General features: G+C 37.0%; 2 protein-coding genes across 3 annotated transcripts in view; one reads left to right on the forward strand and one right to left on the reverse strand.

Annotated features, from left to right (window-relative positions):
* Positions 1–1162: 1162 nt before the first annotated feature.
* hapln1b (hyaluronan and proteoglycan link protein 1b) lies at positions 1163–16762 on the forward strand. Of its 2 annotated transcripts, none has more exons than XM_084401149.1 (5): positions 1163–1194; positions 10716–10860; positions 12095–12457; positions 14126–14428; positions 14611–16762. In XM_084401149.1, the coding sequence occupies exons 2-5, from the start codon at positions 10755–10757 to the stop codon at positions 14898–14900; spliced, it is 1062 nt and encodes a 353-aa protein (XP_084257275.1). In that variant the 5' UTR covers positions 1163–1194; positions 10716–10754; the 3' UTR covers positions 14901–16762. The 2 variants fall into 2 exon arrangements, with proteins under 2 accessions (XP_084257275.1, XP_084257274.1); XM_084401148.1 differs by lacking the exon at positions 1163–1194 and adding an exon at positions 9991–10183.
* Positions 16763–17539: 777 nt separating this feature from the next.
* The window catches only part of vcanb (versican b), a 30942-nt gene continuing 29109 nt past the window's right edge, over positions 17540–19372 (reverse strand). The window contains exon 15 of the mRNA XM_084401147.1: positions 17540–18574. Within this exon, the coding sequence (XP_084257273.1) occupies positions 18441–18574 (134 nt within the window). The 3' untranslated portion in view covers positions 17540–18440. The remainder of the gene's footprint in view (positions 18575–19372) is intronic.

The following is a 19372-nucleotide window of genomic DNA, read 5'->3' on the forward strand; positions in this document are numbered from 1 at the left end:
AATGCCTTGTAGAAACAGAAGAGATATGTGGAATATGCACATAGACTTCATAAAAAGAATGTCTGTCTGTCCAAAAGTAATACATATTAAACTGCTGTAAAGCTAAGACTATGTTGGATCAAATAAACAGATATGATCACTGTTAGACTGGGCAACCTGCTACATCAGATCTGTCTTATATGTTCAGAGTGGAATTATTCTGCATTCATTATATAGTGATGATTATGTTTTGATTTGTAGTTACCTCAAACATTTACAGAAAGAACGTTTTGTCATGTGGAAACTGGCTGGGTGAAAGTTTCCTTCTAAAGCTAAAAAATGTCTTAAGGTGGAAAAGCGAATGAACTAATGCTGTCAGAAAATTCTAAGAAATCACCAAAAATGGATTTGCGACCTTATCTTTACGCAATGGAGATATTCAAGAGTGCTTTCTCGAAATGAAGCATGGGCATATTACAAATGATGTTTTAAGGTGTTTACCAAATTAGGCTGGAATTATAGCTGCATGCTTGCTAAAGTCTATCAAAAGGAAAAGTTTCTCATTTATTCATTTTGACCATATCTGGTAACATGCAGAGATGATATTTATGTGGCTTCAGATGAATAAATGCTGAGCAAAGTGTTTATGAAAGATATTTAGAAAATAGTTCACAAAGCAATGGAAATTCTATAATTTACTCACCATCATGTCCTTCCAAACATACACTTCTTTCTTCTGTGGAGCATAAAAGAAGATATTTTAAGCCATTTAAAAACTTTGAAGCAATATGGACTGACAACAAATCTGAATAATAAAGGTGATGACATGGTCTCTTCAAAAGTCCTACTGACAAGAAACATTTAATATTCAAATTTGACACCATTAAAAATGGAAAAGTAAAGCAGGCTATAAGATACAATATTTTATAACAGATTTTAAATAATGTAGGCTGTGCACACAAATATATGTATCCCTGTGGATATACTGTATTGAAAAACAACTTTGTTACGGGTTAGTGTAACTTTGTAATATTCTTGATGACACACTACAGTGTCTCTATCAGCAACCTCTTACTGTCCGTGAGCGCGCGTGTTTTCCCGCGGGTTCTGCCTTGTTCTGTCTTGTTCTGTGACGTGTGTGAAAATCTGCGAGCAGTTCTGACGCCGGAGCCCATCAGAGATCATTCAGCAGGACGCACAGCTCTGCTTCACAAGGTAAGAGCCTGTCACTTCACATCCCTTCTTCATTTAGACCGAATGTTCAGTCACTTTACGAGTTTATTTGTGATTATAAATTCATTTATAGGCTTTTTGAGTAAGACGCATTAGTTCCGTCGATACGAATACAACACCTGTGGAACAGAGCAGATGTTTCTGTTAGTGACCGTCTGCATAGTCTTTACATTCATAAACGTCTTAAACTGTTACATGGTTTTAGCCTATCATGTGTTATGTTGGAAATACATTGAAACTTTTAGGTAAATCGTAAAAGCTCGTTAATATGTTTGTTGTCTCGGTAATGATGATGCTGTCTGCAGAATGTGCTAAAGAAAAAAACTCATGAAAATGTTTAGAATATATATATATATATATATATATATATATATATATATATATATATATATTATAAATAGCCTAGTATTAGCTTTTATTATTGTTTCTTAAAAACAGAAAAGCTAATGTATTTTAAATATTAAAATATGAAAAAAAAAAAAAAAAAATGAAAAAAAGTCAATGTGGCATAACCAACATGCATTAAGCCATTCTGCTGTCATGTGACAATCAAGTAGGCCTATTCCAAGGAAAATATTTAGTGCTCTTTGCAAATTTTTTCTTCTTAAACCAGCCAATGTAAACTTGTTTTTCGATATAGTGTACATTTTAACAATATTGTTTTTCAGTATTATGATTTGGCAATCTTTTGAGGTTTAATCAGAGCTGTAATTGCGTTCATAATGAATAAATATATGTCTCAATCGCTCCCTCAAGTCAATTTGTTTTATTCCCATGGCTTCCTAAAGCTGTTTAGTGGTTTACCAGCAGTTGAGTCAATTCATGAATACTCCCATTAACATTAACACAAACAACTTCCCCTTGTTATTTCTCAATGAATTATGAGACAGCCTGGCTCCAAAGTGACCAACAAGAGTATCCCACATTCTGCAGAGTAAAAAGCCTGCTTGTTGAGTCCATGCATTGACAGAATGTTCTTACGGGGCAAAATAGGCACATACAGAGGGTCCACTTCAATACAGGCAAAAGTCCTGAGAAGGAACAGCTGGTTAAACATATATTAGGGGCCAAGAGTGTGTAGGCTAAATGTATAAATTAATAATGCATGGCTTTATTTGACACATGAATGAAGCACTCTGTATTGCATGGAGGGCAGAGTTTGCCATCTATCGGTTTGGAGCAACCTTTAATCTTGAGCTTCAGTAAGCCACTATAGGGACATTTTGCCTAATTTTCTTACCCCAGTTATATATAGATTGACCTGGAGCTGTAGCTGTAGCTGAAACAACAACTTATGAAAAGAAACTATATACAAATGCACTCTCATATTATACCATGCAACTGCATAGTTTCTTTTCAGTCTGTCTGGTATTTAAGGTGGTAACACCATTGTTTCAGCAGACATAGGGTTCTTTAACTAAAGCTGGTCAATGCAATGCATGTTGCCTTGTTTGCTATTTAGCAGTGGTTAACCAGATCTGTCTGGAGGCTGTTCGGCTGCAGATCTCAAGGTCATGTTGCCAGCTTTCTCAAAGATACGCCTATTAGTGGTTTGTGATGAACATGGTTGAACTCTGACCTTTTCCTTACATGGTTGCCAGAGCACATTAAACCAGCCAATTTTCCAAATGACCTTTCGTCCTCATTCTCCACCGTGTTGTGATGTATATGAGGGTGGCCTGGGGTGATGCAATTAATTTCACCCCTGGTCTCCTCCAGGTTAATGTCTTGCATAACTTCAGAGTCTGTTTTATCTCATTAAACATTGCTCATTTCATGCTTAGATCAGTGTTGTTAATACGTTTTGAATAGAGATCTACTCAGAAGATCAAAATGTTCTTCATTGGTTATTTGCTGCACTTTAGGTTTAGCAAAGAACATCTTGTTATGAAGAACCATTTTACATCGTATTGGGATCTTGAGTTGCTGTGCTCTTTGGACATTATAAAAAGCTCTTGATGTAACTTCATAAATGAAAAAATTCTCCTATGACATCAACTATAAAACTCTTTTAGTTTTAATTGTGACCTTCTAGGGAATGTGTTGCCTTTCAAAAGGTCAAAAGGCACTCTGTGGGTCCTGTTTACACCAGGTATTAAGATGCGTTTTGGTCGATCCAATCACAATTGGACGACACTAAATACAGGTGTAAACAGGGTCTAAAATGTTTTGAGCCAAGTTTGATTTGAAGACGAAAAACATACCAAGCACAATGTTCTCTCACCATTCCTGATTTCTAACACTCATTCAGTGTCAGAGCAGAAACTAAAGCTGCTGCTTTCCGTATTGTTTTTCCGCCGTCTCCGTTCGTGTTTATATGTAAATTGAGTGAGCTTATTTCGTCCATTAGATCGAAAGATCTGAAAAAGTCTACATTTACCCGTCCATAGACCCTCTCCTCGAAGAAATCAGGACAGAAGTGGTCGAAAGCAGAGAAAAGAGACAGATTAAAACACAAGGTATAAATGTGTCTCCCTCACTGACTTGTGATTTAATCGACCAAAACACATCTTAATAAAAGATGTAAACAGGGCCTAAAATACATGAATACATGCCTTTTGAGACTGGACTACAATACAACAGTATTAGTAGACTGTCTGCTTAATATCTGCTAACACTTTATTTTGATGGTCCCCCAATAGACATTCTACTGACTATAAGTAACTTTGCAAGTACATGCCAACTTATACAGTAACAGTCTGCTAATACTCTAATAAGAGAAGTTGCAAATTAATAAGGGTTCATTGACATGTAGTTGCAAAGTTACTTATAGTTAGTAGAATGTCTAATGTGGACCATTGAAATAAAGTGTAACCCAACACTGAGATTAGCTGACCTTTGTTGAGGACACTTACAACTGCATATTTCAGTTTTAATGAATGTTTCAAAATGCTTCATTTCCTGTAAAGGGAACAAACACAGCCTATTGTTCATAGTAACTATTTCAGAGTTTTCTATTCATAAATTTTCATTTATAGTATAAATTTGGAGATGCAGATAGCAGGTCTAACTCTAGGGTGTGGGAGAGTATCGGGGTTGTCGAAGCAATGTGTGGATTGGGTGAAGATGCGGTAGAGAGATGGTTTTAGTTTATGCATCAGCACTGAGGACTCTTTGTGTGTACTAAGGTGGTGCAAGGGTGACGTCAAAACCCACAGAACTCTAATGAGATGCCGGGCGGGTGGGTTGGCATGAACTCGCCCCATGTAGCGCTAGGAGAAAATATTCTTTCTTGAACTAACAGTTTATTTGTGGTACGGAATATTTAGCTTTCAAATAAATAAACTCAGTAACAGGCTCTGTTTTTTGCCTTCTAAGTAATTGGCTGTTGATTTAAAAAATGCTACCTGCTGCTGCTGCCCGATCAAGAAGTCCATCTGCTGTCCACCAGTGACGCCTTAATATTCCATTTTTGGAGTCGGTATGAGCACCCCTGTTAACACGCCCAGGTTGTGCCTCCAAGTCAAAGGCTCTTTATACACTGAGCACAGAGACCTTCCTCAAGCTGGAGTCTATGAATAGGAGGTACATTGTCTTAAACGAACATGGAAAATACTATAAAAACTGCAAGGAGCAGGTACAAGCTGAATGAAAGGCTATATTTACATAACTGCCATTCCCCCCCCCCCCCCTATAGATGCCGTAAGCTTTTCCACTTAAAGCATTTTGTCTAATACTTGACAAAAATTGTTTAGAAATATAGCTGCAATCAGAAAATACTTAAGTAAAATCCAAATTAATTCACAGTACAGCAGATTTACAAATTTTAGGATAGTCATCCCATTTTGTATACTTTGTTTTCATAAAATCCATTTCCAAACAGTTTACTATATGAAAAAAACTTAGACACAAATTAGGGTAAGAAATCAATCAATGTTGTACAATAGGTTTGAAAAACTGAAAACAAATGTAATTAAGCAGAAATTGATAAAATATTAGTTATACACCAGTTTTATTAGACATTGAAAAGTGGCTTAATGCATCTTTAATGGGTTATTTATGTTTATCCAACAAGATACTTGAAAATAGAGGAGAATAATAATACTAATCTTTGTTAGTAACTAACATTAACAAAAAGTAATGCTGTAAAAGATATTGCTTATTATTGTTAGTTTATGTTAGCTATTGCATCATGTTCACAAATGAGACCTTATCGTAAAATGTTACCAGAAAATGTATTTCTTATTCATTTACCTCACACCACAAAATAGATTTATATGTGGATCTTATACAGCCTCTTTGTATTATCCCGAACAGAGTCTCTTTATTGTTCATTATGAATGGCTGAACTGTTTTCTGACCTGTGCATATTGTTTCTTAAATAATGTGAAATATTAGAATATTTTAATATAAGAAGGTAACCCCATTTAACTAATCTATAATTCAGTACAATTCCAATCATACAGGTTTGGAACAACATGAGGATGAATAAATGATGAATATTTGTATTTGTTTGGGTCACTTAGCCTATTTATTTAATTCACAGAATGCAAAAAAAAAAAAAGAGGCTACAAACCATGTCCATGTGTAGTAATAAACTTCCATGACAAAAATGCTGCGTATGACACCTGTAACAAATGGATTTGACTTAAGAACAGAGTCCATGAAATGAACTCACTTTATTAAGTGCTTGCAGCGAGTGGAGGTCGAACACACGCCTGACCTCTAGAGAAAACACATGGAAAGATTTTAAATGTTGTGACATGGCTCTTAAGTTTTGGGAGTGGTGCTTTGGTAACCGAAGACTGCGTAATGACCCGTCCAATTACCCCATCAATGGGGCCACAGTCTTATCCATGTTGGTGTGCTAAATCTCCAGAAGTGTCAGTGGGTCTTTCCATACTGTTTAGACTAGAAAATGAAATGCACAAGGTGAAGCAAAATTCAATCAATGTTGCCTGAAAGCATCAGATCTACACAGTATTTAATTACAATTTAAAATTGTTAAGAGGGTAAAGATTTTAAAACAGAGTGATCATGTCTCACGATCCCTTTGACGTAGGGTGTTGTGTTTAATTGTATACGGCAATGGGCGTTGGGCGCAAGAGTCAATCGTTTATAGTGTGTCATAGTAGACGACAACCGATGCAGCGTGTGCGACGTTTCACTATGTCCCAACAGAAAGACTAGCATGTTTAATTTTTTTCCCGGTCTTCTACGACGGGTTCTGTCACATCTGTGGCATTGACCAATAGAAGCTCTTCCATACACAGCTTTCAGACATGGTGAAATGAAAGAGACGATGGCATTGGTGCTGCTATAGGTAGAATAATGCAATGGATGAAAGATTCATGGAGCTTTAGCAACAATACTCCTGCTTTTATGGCTACGATCAAACTGTCAGTCCAAATCCGATTTTTGTGCATATCCGATTGAAATCCGATCGGATATAGCAAGTGTGAACGGCCAAAAATCACATGAAATGCGATATTCTACAAATCCGCTTCGAGCTACATTCATATGTGGTTTGAAATCCTATTCTGGAAATTCAGTCAGACATTGTTATAAGAAACATGCTGAAAGTCGCTTCAGAAACAAGGTTATGTTGTTGCAAAGTCCAGAACGAGCAGAAAATGAAAATATAATGGAGACATGTTTTGAAACCGGCGGAGACAACGGCACGGAATAAAGCCGCTCATACCAGCCTCCTACATTTCTGCCACTGCCTCAAAAGATGCAGTAGTCCAGCGCGGCGGCTACACATTGTCATGTTGTAAATACGTGACAAACCCGCAACGTCATTGCTATAAAAACCAATGCAGATATTACGGAAAACGAAAGAGCGGCATGACACAAAAACGAGTAACCCACTTCTAGATAAAATAACCTTGAATTTGGTTATATGTCATTTTTGCCAAAATGCTATTTGGCAATAGTATGATATTCCATCATGTAAGCAAAGTCAACAGCTATTACAAGGTGTTTGGTTTCATTTCTTTGACATGTTCTATGCATAGCCTGTGCGTCTATTCTTGGGCTATGGTTAGACGTCTATTACATTTTGGATGGCTTTTAGACGTCTTTTAAACGCTTGCTGGGTTGTTACAGACAAAAATATTGTGTAGTCTGAACCCGAAATAAGACAGATATTTTACTATAACTAAATGTATCTTAATGGTAGGACATGTTGAGTAAATTAAACAGGATGTTTCTGAGAAAAACCTGTGTGAGTGACATACATTAAAAATAAGCCTGATTTCAGTGTAAATGAGAGGTTTTAGGATTCCATTCATACACTGTCATCGGCCTAATGTCTGGTGCAGAAAGATTGTGTGGCCTTCAAAGACAGCGAGTCGTTTGAAGGGTGAAAACAGTCCTCTTATTGATGTTATGGAGATTAAGTGTTACGATGCACTTTGTAGAATCAAACGTAAGCTTTAAGATCAAGTCATTGAAATCACAGGTTTACACTGCATCTATTTGTGTTGACCTGTTTCTGTATTCACCTCAAAATCACCACTGCCATCTGCACAGGTCTACTATGGACTCAGCAGGTTTACTGCCTTAGGCCGTTCAATTATGTCTACCTTTCCTCGCAAGAATAATTAACCCATTTACCAAACCCATTACAGACTAAATCTTAATCTAACATGCGCATATATTCATCTCACGTTGAAATTAGAGCATGCTCTCCATTTCTGCTATCAGGTGTTTTTAGGATTGCTAAAGGACATCTCTGTGCTGTAAGTTTAGGTAACATCTTAATTAAAATGGCCAAATGTAGACTGATTAATCAGTATGGATTATATATAATGGTCCATTACTAGTAAAGATGTATTGCATTTCTTTGACAAACTGCAATTATACTTTGCAATGCTTTCTGAAAGAGCACATTGCTTGAAATCAGGTTGACTAGCATAATGCAGGATCACTGAAAGTTACGTTTTTTCTATATTTGTCTGGCACTCAATAAATTAAAGTGAAAAAAACTCAACCACTATCACTTCTCGAGATCTACTTCCAAATGAAGAAAGGAATAGCCCCCATAGTATTGTAAAGTGATCATCAACGACTACTCAAATCAACCACTTAAGGGATTATGTTTTGGCATATTAGGGAATGGGGTCAAAGGGGAATGAGGTTCTGGCCAAGAAGAATCCATAATCTCCCTGAGTTTTACAGCTGCTTAGAAACCAGTAGGATTTGTTGGGGAATGACATAATGAAATGCCCCCCAAGTTGTCTCAATGACCATTGTGTAGTCAAACTTTGTATACTGTCAAGTCGTGCATTTAGTCTCCGAACCTAGACTTGTCTAGCAGAATATTTTCTTGTACTAACAAAATACTTTTTTTAACAAAAGTTCTAAGTAAAGACTGTAAATATTTAGTTCTATTTAGAAACACTTTTTTTTTTTTCCATCTTTGAAATAGTTTTTTTTTTATAAGCCATACCCAATGCATTAAAAAGTACTATTTACATAAGAATACATGGGAAGGTTAATTTCAGAGACATTGCTATCAAACATCACTTTGAAATGATACTAATAGACGTGCTTAAAAGCCCAGTTAGCTAAACACTTTACATCATTCCCTTAAAAAGTATAACAAAAGAAAGGTTTGGGTCTTGCAAAAGAGATTTCCATATGAGGATTGGAAAGTTCTACAGAAACAATCTGGGACAAGCTGTGCTTGAGTTTAACAAGCATGTTTAATCAGAACCGATCCAAGACCTCAGATTGTTGACAAGTTATTTATTTTCTTCACAGTTGATGCCATGGTTTTCTGCTTATTCCACTGAAGCAAGAGTTTGCAAGTGACCTGGTCAAAGACCTTGAGCATGATTAATGAAAAATTGTCATTGTTGTTCAATAATAAATGAAGCTGGCAATGCTTATTTCAAAGATCAGGATTTAATGTCAAGGTGGTAACAGCAACCTGCCTTAAACGTACAAAAACAAGAGGAGTTAAGTATTAGAGTATTGAGTCACTTTTTAAACTGGGCTGTCTTAAAGCAAATTCACCAATCAGATTTGTTTTCTGGCAGCAAGTGATTTCAACAACAAGGGACTTTTTCCCCCAATTGCAGAATCGGTGCCTCTTCCCAGAAGATAAGTTCTCAAGTTGTGCAAGACTAAGATTCTTGTGATGCTTATGTGAATTAGCTGGTGGTCTGGCACTGTTTCTAAACCATTGCTGTTTTCTGATCAACTGCAGTCTATGCGTTTAGGACGTTTACCCACATTTAAAAACTCAAGGCATGGATTGTTTTCCCTGTGCTTGACCTTTACTGTATACAATGGAGTGTCACAAAGGAATGTGGTTGGTAACAGTGTTCTCTGTCAACAGCACAGTTAGTGTGGATAAGAGTTAAAGGTCTGTGTTTGGTTAACCGTCAGCATGCAAACCAGAGCATGTTTGACAGTCGTTACACTAAAAAGGCCTTAGGGTCATTTGGGCGGGAACAAATTCTTTTAACAGTAATAGTTGTGCCGTAAAATAGCCTCGTAGGGTAATTCAGCCCAGCAGACCCATGTGGCGTCCTCCAAGCCCCTACCCAATGCAGGGTATTACTTTTTTTGAAACAATGCCTAGAGCTAGTTTGCATTGTCTTTTGTCTTTTTTTTTTTTTTTTGCAACAGAGGACTTGGTATCCTTCTCCTACCCTGAACCCATATGATTTGACCTTGTCACAGTTGAGCAAGCTCACTGTACCGAGGTAACTTATCTGTCACAGGAGAGGGCACTGCATCTGCGAGTCCTCACTGTTATCAGCGGTGGCTTCCTGGTATGCGTAATGACTGTTTGCAGGCTGGGTTTGGGGGGGTTGGCTATTCTGCAGAGCAGTTCTGCTGACTGCAGTAGAGAGGAACTACCTCAGTGCGTCAGCACTCTGAAATGAATGAAGAAAAAACGAATCAATCAGAGTGACTGCAGCGAGAGAGGGAAGAGTCTACACACTTTCTAAAGCTGATCTTTTGTGTAGCCATCCTCACATGCGCTAGTGGCTGGGAGCACACGCTCCGTAAGATGGTAAGTCCTTTCTGAGCTTGGTGTCTGTAGGGAAACGAACTGTGTTGTAGAAGTGTGCCTGCAAAGTTTTGTGCTAGTTTGTGCCGTAGTGAGCATCTTAACTGCACTTTTCTCACACTTCAGTGCCTCTTAAGGTGAAGGGTACAGGAGGCAGTCCTGCAGCACTGTCGGATTGCACTGATATTAATTGGGATTTATGCATGCGTGAAAAGTTTAACGGTCCTAGTCATTTATTTCTGTAGCTGTCCTTTTTGTGTCAGTGTCTTTCTAAACGATGTGGCGAGAAGGACACTGTGTGCGCTTGTGTCTAGGTGATAGCACTGCACTGGGGAGTTACTGCAGATGGAAACGTGCATGCAATCTGGAGCAAGTCACAAAATACTGAACTCTCTCACAAACTCCATAAAGCCTAAAAATATAACTGTAAAGAATGTCTCCTTCATAATATGAACTAGTTGGGATATACAGTAGATAAATGGTTTTGTAAAATGCAAACTGTCTGACAGCCCTTATTCTTGTGTTCTCTATGTAGTGAAGTACCCCCCCCAACCCCCCGGTGCTATAAATCAAGATGGCCTTCCTGCTTCTCTTCCTCTTGGTCCTCTCTGAGAGCCGAGCTGACAACTTTGATGAGGCATACAGTGACCTGGAACACTACAGGACAATATACATATCAGGTAAGAGATGGGAAAAGGTGTGTGAAAGTAAATTGCAGAAAGAGAGTGTAGAGAGATAGAGAGGGGGTTGTACTGCCCATCCCCTAAATGGTGCTCCCCCTCCAGCATTTCTTAACAGGGGCACTCACCGTAATTATCTCATTGGGTGTTGGCTTAGGTGATTCAAAACCCTCTGGCTCCCATCACAGGACGCAAAGTGGCTGGAATTACTTACTACAAGTGTTAAATAATTGATAAGCTCCATATTTACTCACGCTGAGATATGATAATAGTATCAGCCTCCCTGACCGCATATGCAAAATAACCAAGATTAGTTTGTGTGAACAACAATATATTAAGTATAAGTATAGAAACACCATGATGTGTCGACAAGAAAAGATGCAATGACGAGTGATTACAACTATCTCTGTAAAATGTTGACCCAAACAACCACATCAAATGCACTACAAGTCTTGGTAGCTTGGGTTCAATTTCTATTTTGAATCATGCAAAGTAGCCACCAGTGAAATCCCATTTGTTAAAAAAAACGGAAATCATGTGGCACTTACCTTCCAACATTTTTAAAGACGAAAACTTGTTGCATTGCACCTGGTTAGGACACTGTGCCAGTGCCTTTATTTTAAAGCTTGGTTGATGTTTTGACAGAGAAGCATTCCCTTAGCAGAAGCTGAATTAATCTGCAGTTTAGCTGCAGTGTGTCTTTGCAGGTTTTCATCAGATCCAACAGGGTGTTGCTGAGAACTTGTTTGTGACAGTCTAACTCAGATCCTTATCTGACACCCTGTCTATGGGGAAGAGTATGGGAGAGTTTTATTTTGATATACGAATCCCTCTAACAGTTATTTATAAATGAAAACTGTCAGGAATTTCTATAGTTATATGTGCACTAAAATGGTTGCAAGAGTAGCAACACCTACTGGAGTGTCTTCATTGGAAGAGCATGCACAGTTTCTGTCATAAACATGTAGGGGAGTTTTATTCCTAAGAAATGTAGCAAACATGATGATTCATGTATTTGCATAACCACAACAGCATGTAGCAATAAGACAAAGAGAGATTCACAATATCATCTTTGTGAAACGCCTTATTGTTATTGGACACCAACCAATGCAACAGGGACAAAAAGAATCAGAGCCATGGCTATTAAATCAGTTGCAATCTGCATTAATATTGTATCTATTTCTTTACTTACTACTTGCATGAATATCTGAATATCGCTTTCTTTGATTTTTAGAAAATGGCCCCCGACTCTCAGTTGACACAGCACAACCCAAAGTAATTTCACAACGTGGAGGCAACGCAACACTGCCATGCAAGTTCAACCGGGATCCCTCGTCTGCCCCAAATCCCAAACTGAGGATTAAATGGACTAAACTGACTTCAGACTATCTTAAGGAAATCGATGTTTTCGTAGCTTTGGGCTTTCACAAAAAGAGCTACGGTCAATTCCATGGCCGTGTGCACCTTCAGGCTGCCAGCGAGAATGATGCCTCACTGGTTATCACTGAGATCATGCTGGAGGATTATGGGAAATACAAGTGTGAAGTCATCGATGGCTTGGAGGATGATACAGCAGTTGTATCCCTTGACCTGCAAGGTAAAGCAGAGATTCATGTTATCTTGCTGGTTTTTCCTGCACAATCTCAAGGAAATGTTCCTCTAGCAACATTTAGCCAAGTCACACAACACCAGGTCTTTAAAGGATTAGTTCACTTTCAAAAAAATGTTTGCTGATAATTTACTCACCCCGATGTCATCCAAGATATCCATGTCTTTCTTTCTTCAGTCAAAAAGAAATTAAGGTTTTTGAGGAAAACATTCCAGGATTTTTCTACACAGAATGGACTTCAATGGCAACCAACTATTCCAATGTTCGAAGAAGGTTCAAATGTCCATCTCAATGCAGCTTCAAAGGCTCGACACGATCCCAGTCAAGAAGTAAGGGTCTTATCTAGCGAAACGATCGGAAATATTCTAAAAAAAACAACAACAATTATATACTTTTTAACCACAAATGCCCGTCTTGTACCATCTCTGAGATGCTATGACTGTATTACGTCATAACGTTGGAAAGGTCACAATTATTTTTATTTTTTTTATAGTAATAATAAATTAAAACAAAGATGTCGGACGATTTTGAAGTTGGAGGAGAAAATGAGATGGAATTTTTCGCCCTTCCCTACCTTTTTGAACCGGAGTACACAGACAAATAACTTAGATAGATGACGTGACGTGTGACCTTTCCAACGTGATGACGCAAGGCACATCTCAGAGATGGTACACGACGAGCATTTGTGGTTAAAAAGGAATTTTTTTGTTTTTTTTTGTTTAAATGACTGATCGTTTCACTAGATAAGACCCTTATTTCTCGACTGGGATCGAACATTGGTATAGTTGGTTGCCATTGAAGTCCATTATATGGAGAAAAATCCTGGAATGTTTTCCTCAAAAACCTTAATTTCTTTTAGACTAATGAAAGAAAGACATGGATATCTTGGATGACATCGGGGTGAGTAAATTATCAGCAAAAGTTTTTTTTTGAAAGTGAACTAATCCTTTAAGGTACTGTAGTTTTAGTTTTGTTTCAGAAGATTTTATTAAGTCTCACCTTGGTGCTTGAAGATGCTTGAAGTTTTGCTGATGAACAACATGGCTAGCAGGTCTACCAGTCGTCATTTGGTTGTATTAATGCAAGTATTGTACGTTATCATTAACCAAATTGTTTTCTATCTACATTCTGTACATCTTCTGCATCTTTTCAAACATGGTAACCTCTAAAGTGGCCACATTTTGTTGGTGCATGTAAAAATGTTGCTACAGCAACATTACCATTGTGACACTGGGCTGGATTTTTGGGAATATTACACAATACTATACACAGTTTATGCAACATCCTTGGCTGTTCCTCAAGCCAATTAGATATGAGATAGCATTGTGCTGACTCTCTTCACACTGTGTGCAAGGTACACACTATTTAATAGTCTTATAATGCAGACTAGAACAACTTTAAAATCTGGACCATCAGCAAGATCCTGACACAAGAGCAATCAGGGCCAAATAATGGGACATTTATTTGGTCCTTGCTGTCTGCATTCTTGGCATTACTTCAGCTGCATGCAATAAATCAAAATTTAGACGGTCTATTGGAAAAAAAATGATTTAGCAATCAGGAATTTGATTATTGCCAGATTACACACATAATAAAAGGACTTCTATTGTGAAATTATACAATTTCATACCTTTTCTGGTCTTCGACTTTCTACAGGCATTGTGTTTCCATATTTTCCTCGACTGGGTCGTTACAACCTGAACTTCCCTGATGCTGAGAAAGCTTGCAGTGACCAGGATGCCATTGTGGCATCTTTCGACCAGCTGTACGATGCCTGGAGAGACGGGTTGGATTGGTGCAATGCAGGGTGGCTCAGTGACGGATCGGTGCAATACCCCATCACCAAACCCAGAGAGCCATGTGGAGGCAAAAACACCATTCCCGGTGTGAGGAATTATGGGATGCGTGACAAGCAAAAAGAAAGATATGATGTCTTCTGTTTCACCTCTAACTACAAAGGTTGGTCCTTTCCAAATGTTTGATAAAAGACATTTAAAATAGGCTAGCAACTCCAAAAAATGTAAAGCAACTGATCTGATACATAATGTGTAGAAAAAACTAATTGAGTTCAGCCATGCAAAGAATCTCTAATGAAAATGATTGGCTTTGAGAATAAACACTTTCCCTTTTCTTTTTTCCAGGACGTTTCTATTATTTGATACACCCTTCCAAGCTTACATATAATGAAGCAGTGCAGGCATGTCAAAAGGATGGTGCTCAGATTGCCAAAGTCGGGCAGATGTACGCAGCATGGAAGCTTCTGGGCTACGACCGCTGCGACGCAGGCTGGCTGGCAGACGGCAGTGTACGATACCCGATCTCAAGACCACGCAGACGGTGCAGTCCCACAGAGGCCGCCGTACGCTTCTCTGGATTCCCAGACAAGAAGCACAAACTCTACGGTGTCTACTGCTACAAGAGTGACAACTGAGCATACAAACCATACAACTCACGAACTAAATGTAATAATGTAAGGCGTTAGTTCGAGTGCATTAAAACTGTGACAAAGTCTCTAGATACTGTAATACAGAAGGATTTGAGGATAAAGAAAGTATTTGTTGTTTGTTTGAAGGAAAGATTCTGTAGGATTAGGCACCTCAGGCGCCCTCTTCCCTCAAAATCAGGAATTCACTACAAGATGGCAACAGGACAGGAATAGTATTCATAGGATGCCACAGAAATTATAGCTACGTGTTTCAGGTCTGAACTATCATATACAGCAGTGCTGAAGGAAGAGATATTTGACAAGATTGCAGTAGAAATTCACACTGTGCTCTTCCATTTAGCATGCAGTAGCCTGAGGGATGTTCTAGAACCGAATGACAAAAAAGCTTAAATACTTTCAACTGATACCTTTGGGCAATTCGTTTGTCATTCAAGAACATCATATCCCATATAAATAGCATGATGGAAAATATATTTTCTGTTGATAGGAAAACAAATTCAACAAAAGTGCTAAATACCGTACAGAAAAGTTATGGCACAATGAACGCGATTTTTCCTTTTGCCATCCTTACAGGGTGCTAAATTGTATTATTTCTTAAAAACATACCTTTTTAAATTTAGTTCAAAAACAGTTTATGTGTGGACCAAACCATGTTGAGTCATATGTCGCATTAAGAAAAAAAACATTGTTCAGTGATTTTTTTTAACTATTGAAATATACAAGTAGAGTGTTTATAAATGTATGTTAATTATCTTTTTTCTTGAAACAATGTGTTTATAAGATGTCTCCCCTACGTCACAATGTAAGAACTTCAGAGCTCCACTGTATCGACCTCGTCACTGTCAAACGTTTTTTTTGTCTCCAGGATGATGAAGAAATTTGTTGTTCATACCACAGACATCGTAACAAAAACACTGTGTTTCAAAAGTAAATCAATTGTTTTTAGTATTTCTGTTCTGTTCTATTTCAGACCTGAAATTCATCAATTCATGAAACCATAGAAAACCTATCTTCAAACATAGCCCATAGCGATGGTGCCAAATGTTAATACAAATTAGTTTGCTAGAGGAAGTCGTGCTAAAGAAAGCACACGGCCCAGTTTCTAGCCCATGTGATGAGTAGTTTTAGTCTATGCATGTTACCGTTTACAAATAGCAAGACTGAGGTGGTCAAAAAGATGACAGTGCTAATGACCATGTTGTGTTACTTAGTAAAAGAAAAACAGCACAATGAAATGTATCTTCTATTGTAGAAAAAAATCGACCTTGCAGGTAAAGGTTTACTCAAAGACGAAGCAAAAAAATAATGGCACAACAAAAAAGTGCATAGTTAGCATGTTGCATTCAGTCTTGTCTATGAAGCAGTAGACCTTCAGAAAAACATGTCAAGCCAAGGCATTTGGAAACAAACAATTAAAACAGACTGCCAAGCTAAGACAAAAACAACTTAATATTGTTTTATTCTTGTTATCATTACTATTAGAGTCAACACAGCCAGTTTAGAACTACGGTCAAGAGTTTTAGCCGCTACACTAAATTACCAGCTCCACAAAATATTTCTAAATATTAAAGGTTTCAAAATAATTGCATATGTATTCACATTCATTTCATTTTGTTTTGACTCTGGCAACTGTACATGTGCCTTGTTTACAAGACTTCAGAATAAATTTTAGAACTGGATGCTTAGATATGTCTTTATAGGCAGCGTTAACATTTTTCACCCTTGTTTTGTGTACATAAAGTATAATTAAACGGATGATTTGACTGTATCAATGTAAAAAAACAAAAAAACATTGACCCAAAAAAATAAACAATCAGTCAAATACATATTTGGTGTGGTTGTTTTCTCACTGCCAAAACACAAAACACAAAAAAAAAAAAAAAAAATGGCAAGGAAGAGAAATCGCAAATATGTCATTATATTTGTTTTGCCAGTTTTCTCACATAATTTTTGTCTCAGCTGATTGGCGCAATAAATAAAAAAAAAAAAACATATAGCAGGGATGAGGTTGGTATCTAGAAACTGTAGGCCTAGGCTACATGTTATATTTTAATCATGTTATTCGAACCTGCAAAATTTAACAATGGATTCATCAACATTGCCGACTATGATGGCCTAAAGGCTAACTAGCCTATGTCATGGACTAATGCCACGAAGCTATTTGTTATGGGTCTTTAACTAAAGATAGTTGTGGTAACTGTGTATTTTCACTTTAGTTTTTTCAGGTCAGGTGTCAATTAAACTGAAACCATATTTCTTGTCTCAATACACTTGCTAGCCGAAGTCACTCAGAAAACACAAGTGGAATGACATATTTAGGGTCCGAGCACCGATGTTGTGAGAACCCTCTTGGAATTTCTCAATTTATTATCAGATGTAATCTCAAAAGTGTTCATGTTTAACCATCCCCATCCTTACCTTGTCAACGTTAGCAAGTCGGTTAAGGCGTCGAGAAGAAAGTCGTCAAAACAGAGTCTATTCCCGTCACACGTCAAGATGGCGCGGGAAAATCTCCGTTACCGTTACATCGCCCTCTTTTGGTCAACATCAGCCATAACAACTTTCTGTCACAATTAACGTGGGATTTTTATGAAATTATGCAATCAAACACACGGAAACGTGTTCATAATATACTAATAGCGCTTTATTATTTAAAATCTCACAGTTCATTCATTGTTATAGGCCTATGTATCTTCAGCAATAAATTAAACTTCTATGGCTTCATGTAACATTTGTAATAATGTTTGACAAAACTGCTAGTTCATTCAACCACACATACAGTATTCATATTTTCATATTTTACCATGACATTCATTTAAAAAAGTAAAAATGATTACAAACCCACATATAAAAAAAAACAACTAAAATATATATTTCGATGCCATATGAGAATATGATTATGAGAGTGTACAATAGTTTGGTGTTATCGGAGTAATCCTCACAACTAGAGAGGATGCTGCAGAGGAAGTTGACGATAAAGATTTGTTTTCCAGTCATGAGTTGCAGTCCTTTCAGCATTGTTTGTCCTCCAGCCCCGTGACATCCCTTTTTCATCCCTCACCACAATGTGAAACAATATAATGCCTATTGTTCTTTTACTCTTCGTACATGCGTACTGTAATTGTTTTGTTTATACTCTGCTCGTACCATAGTGCTCTTTTATTGAGCCAGAGAGAAAAGGAAATCCCGTTCTTCGTAAGCAAAGGATACGGATGACTTTTTAAAAAATTACAGTCAACATTCACAGCTGTTTTTACTTGTTCATTATCTCTACTATATACATTTCAACCAGAGACCCTCCTCCCCTTGTCAAAACATTAAGACATTATTACAGTATGCGATGTACACTATTGCATAGTCAAATATAAAGTACACTCTCAGTGGGTGTGTGATGGTGTTTTTTGCAGTCCCTCAGGGTAATTCACTTCGGCTCTAAAACATTCATCAGGCACATAGTTTGGCTTCGCCCCTTTCGACTGAAGACCTTCTCTGTGGATGTGAAGCATCTGTAGCTCTGGATGGAGATCAGTGTCTGGAGTCTTCAGTTGTTTTTAACCAGCGATGATGGTACTGCGCCGACTCACTGTAGCGTCTCTTACTGTTGTTGTAATAGTTATTGTTTTGATATTTGTGTGCATAAGTCTTCTGGTATGTAGATGCTGCAGATTAAAAGGCAAAGATATGTTAACTTTTACCCAAAAATGAAAATTTTGTCATTATTTACTCAAAAGAAAAAATATTATTTTTTCTATTTTTTTTATTAGGTTTTTATTTTTTGAATAATCACTTAAATAGCAAAAATGCTTTTGTGTGACTTCAGAAGACCTGAAATGCACTTTCTGTTTTTTTTAAAAAGGGGAAAGAGCACTAAAGTAATTTTCAATAATCAAAAATCATAAAAAATTGTTTCAGTTAATACAAAATAAAAAAACTTAGATGAAAAACGTAAACTTAAAAACCTAAAAATGTACTTGTAAATTGTAGTCAGTCACTGATTCCAAGTTACAAGACAAACATTTTAGTTAGTAACATAATCCATTACATTACAAATTTAAGGTAATATGATCTGACTACTTTTTGATTACTTTTAGATTACTTTTGACCTGAATGAATGGCCAATGAATTATGAATAATTTACTGCCATTGTGAGAACAACATGTAATCATGTAATCAATATGTATTTTAAAACATAATATAATACAATTACAAGTACTTAATTTTTGGAATCTGATTATGTAATCCAGATTACATGTAATCAGTTACTACCCAGCACCATATATATATATATATATATGGTGCTGGGTAGTACCTGATTACATGTAATCTAATGTAATATATGTATTAAGTTTAAATACTAGTAAACGTGACCAAAAAAATGACTAAAACTTGAAAACTGAAAATATAAAAATAAAAACAAATTCAAAACTTTAATAATATATAAATAATACTAAAACAGC

This window comes from Rutilus rutilus (assembly GCF_951802725.1).
Source record: "Rutilus rutilus genome assembly, chromosome: 25".
In the NCBI taxonomy this organism is placed as follows: domain Eukaryota; kingdom Metazoa; phylum Chordata; class Actinopteri; order Cypriniformes; family Leuciscidae; genus Rutilus; species Rutilus rutilus.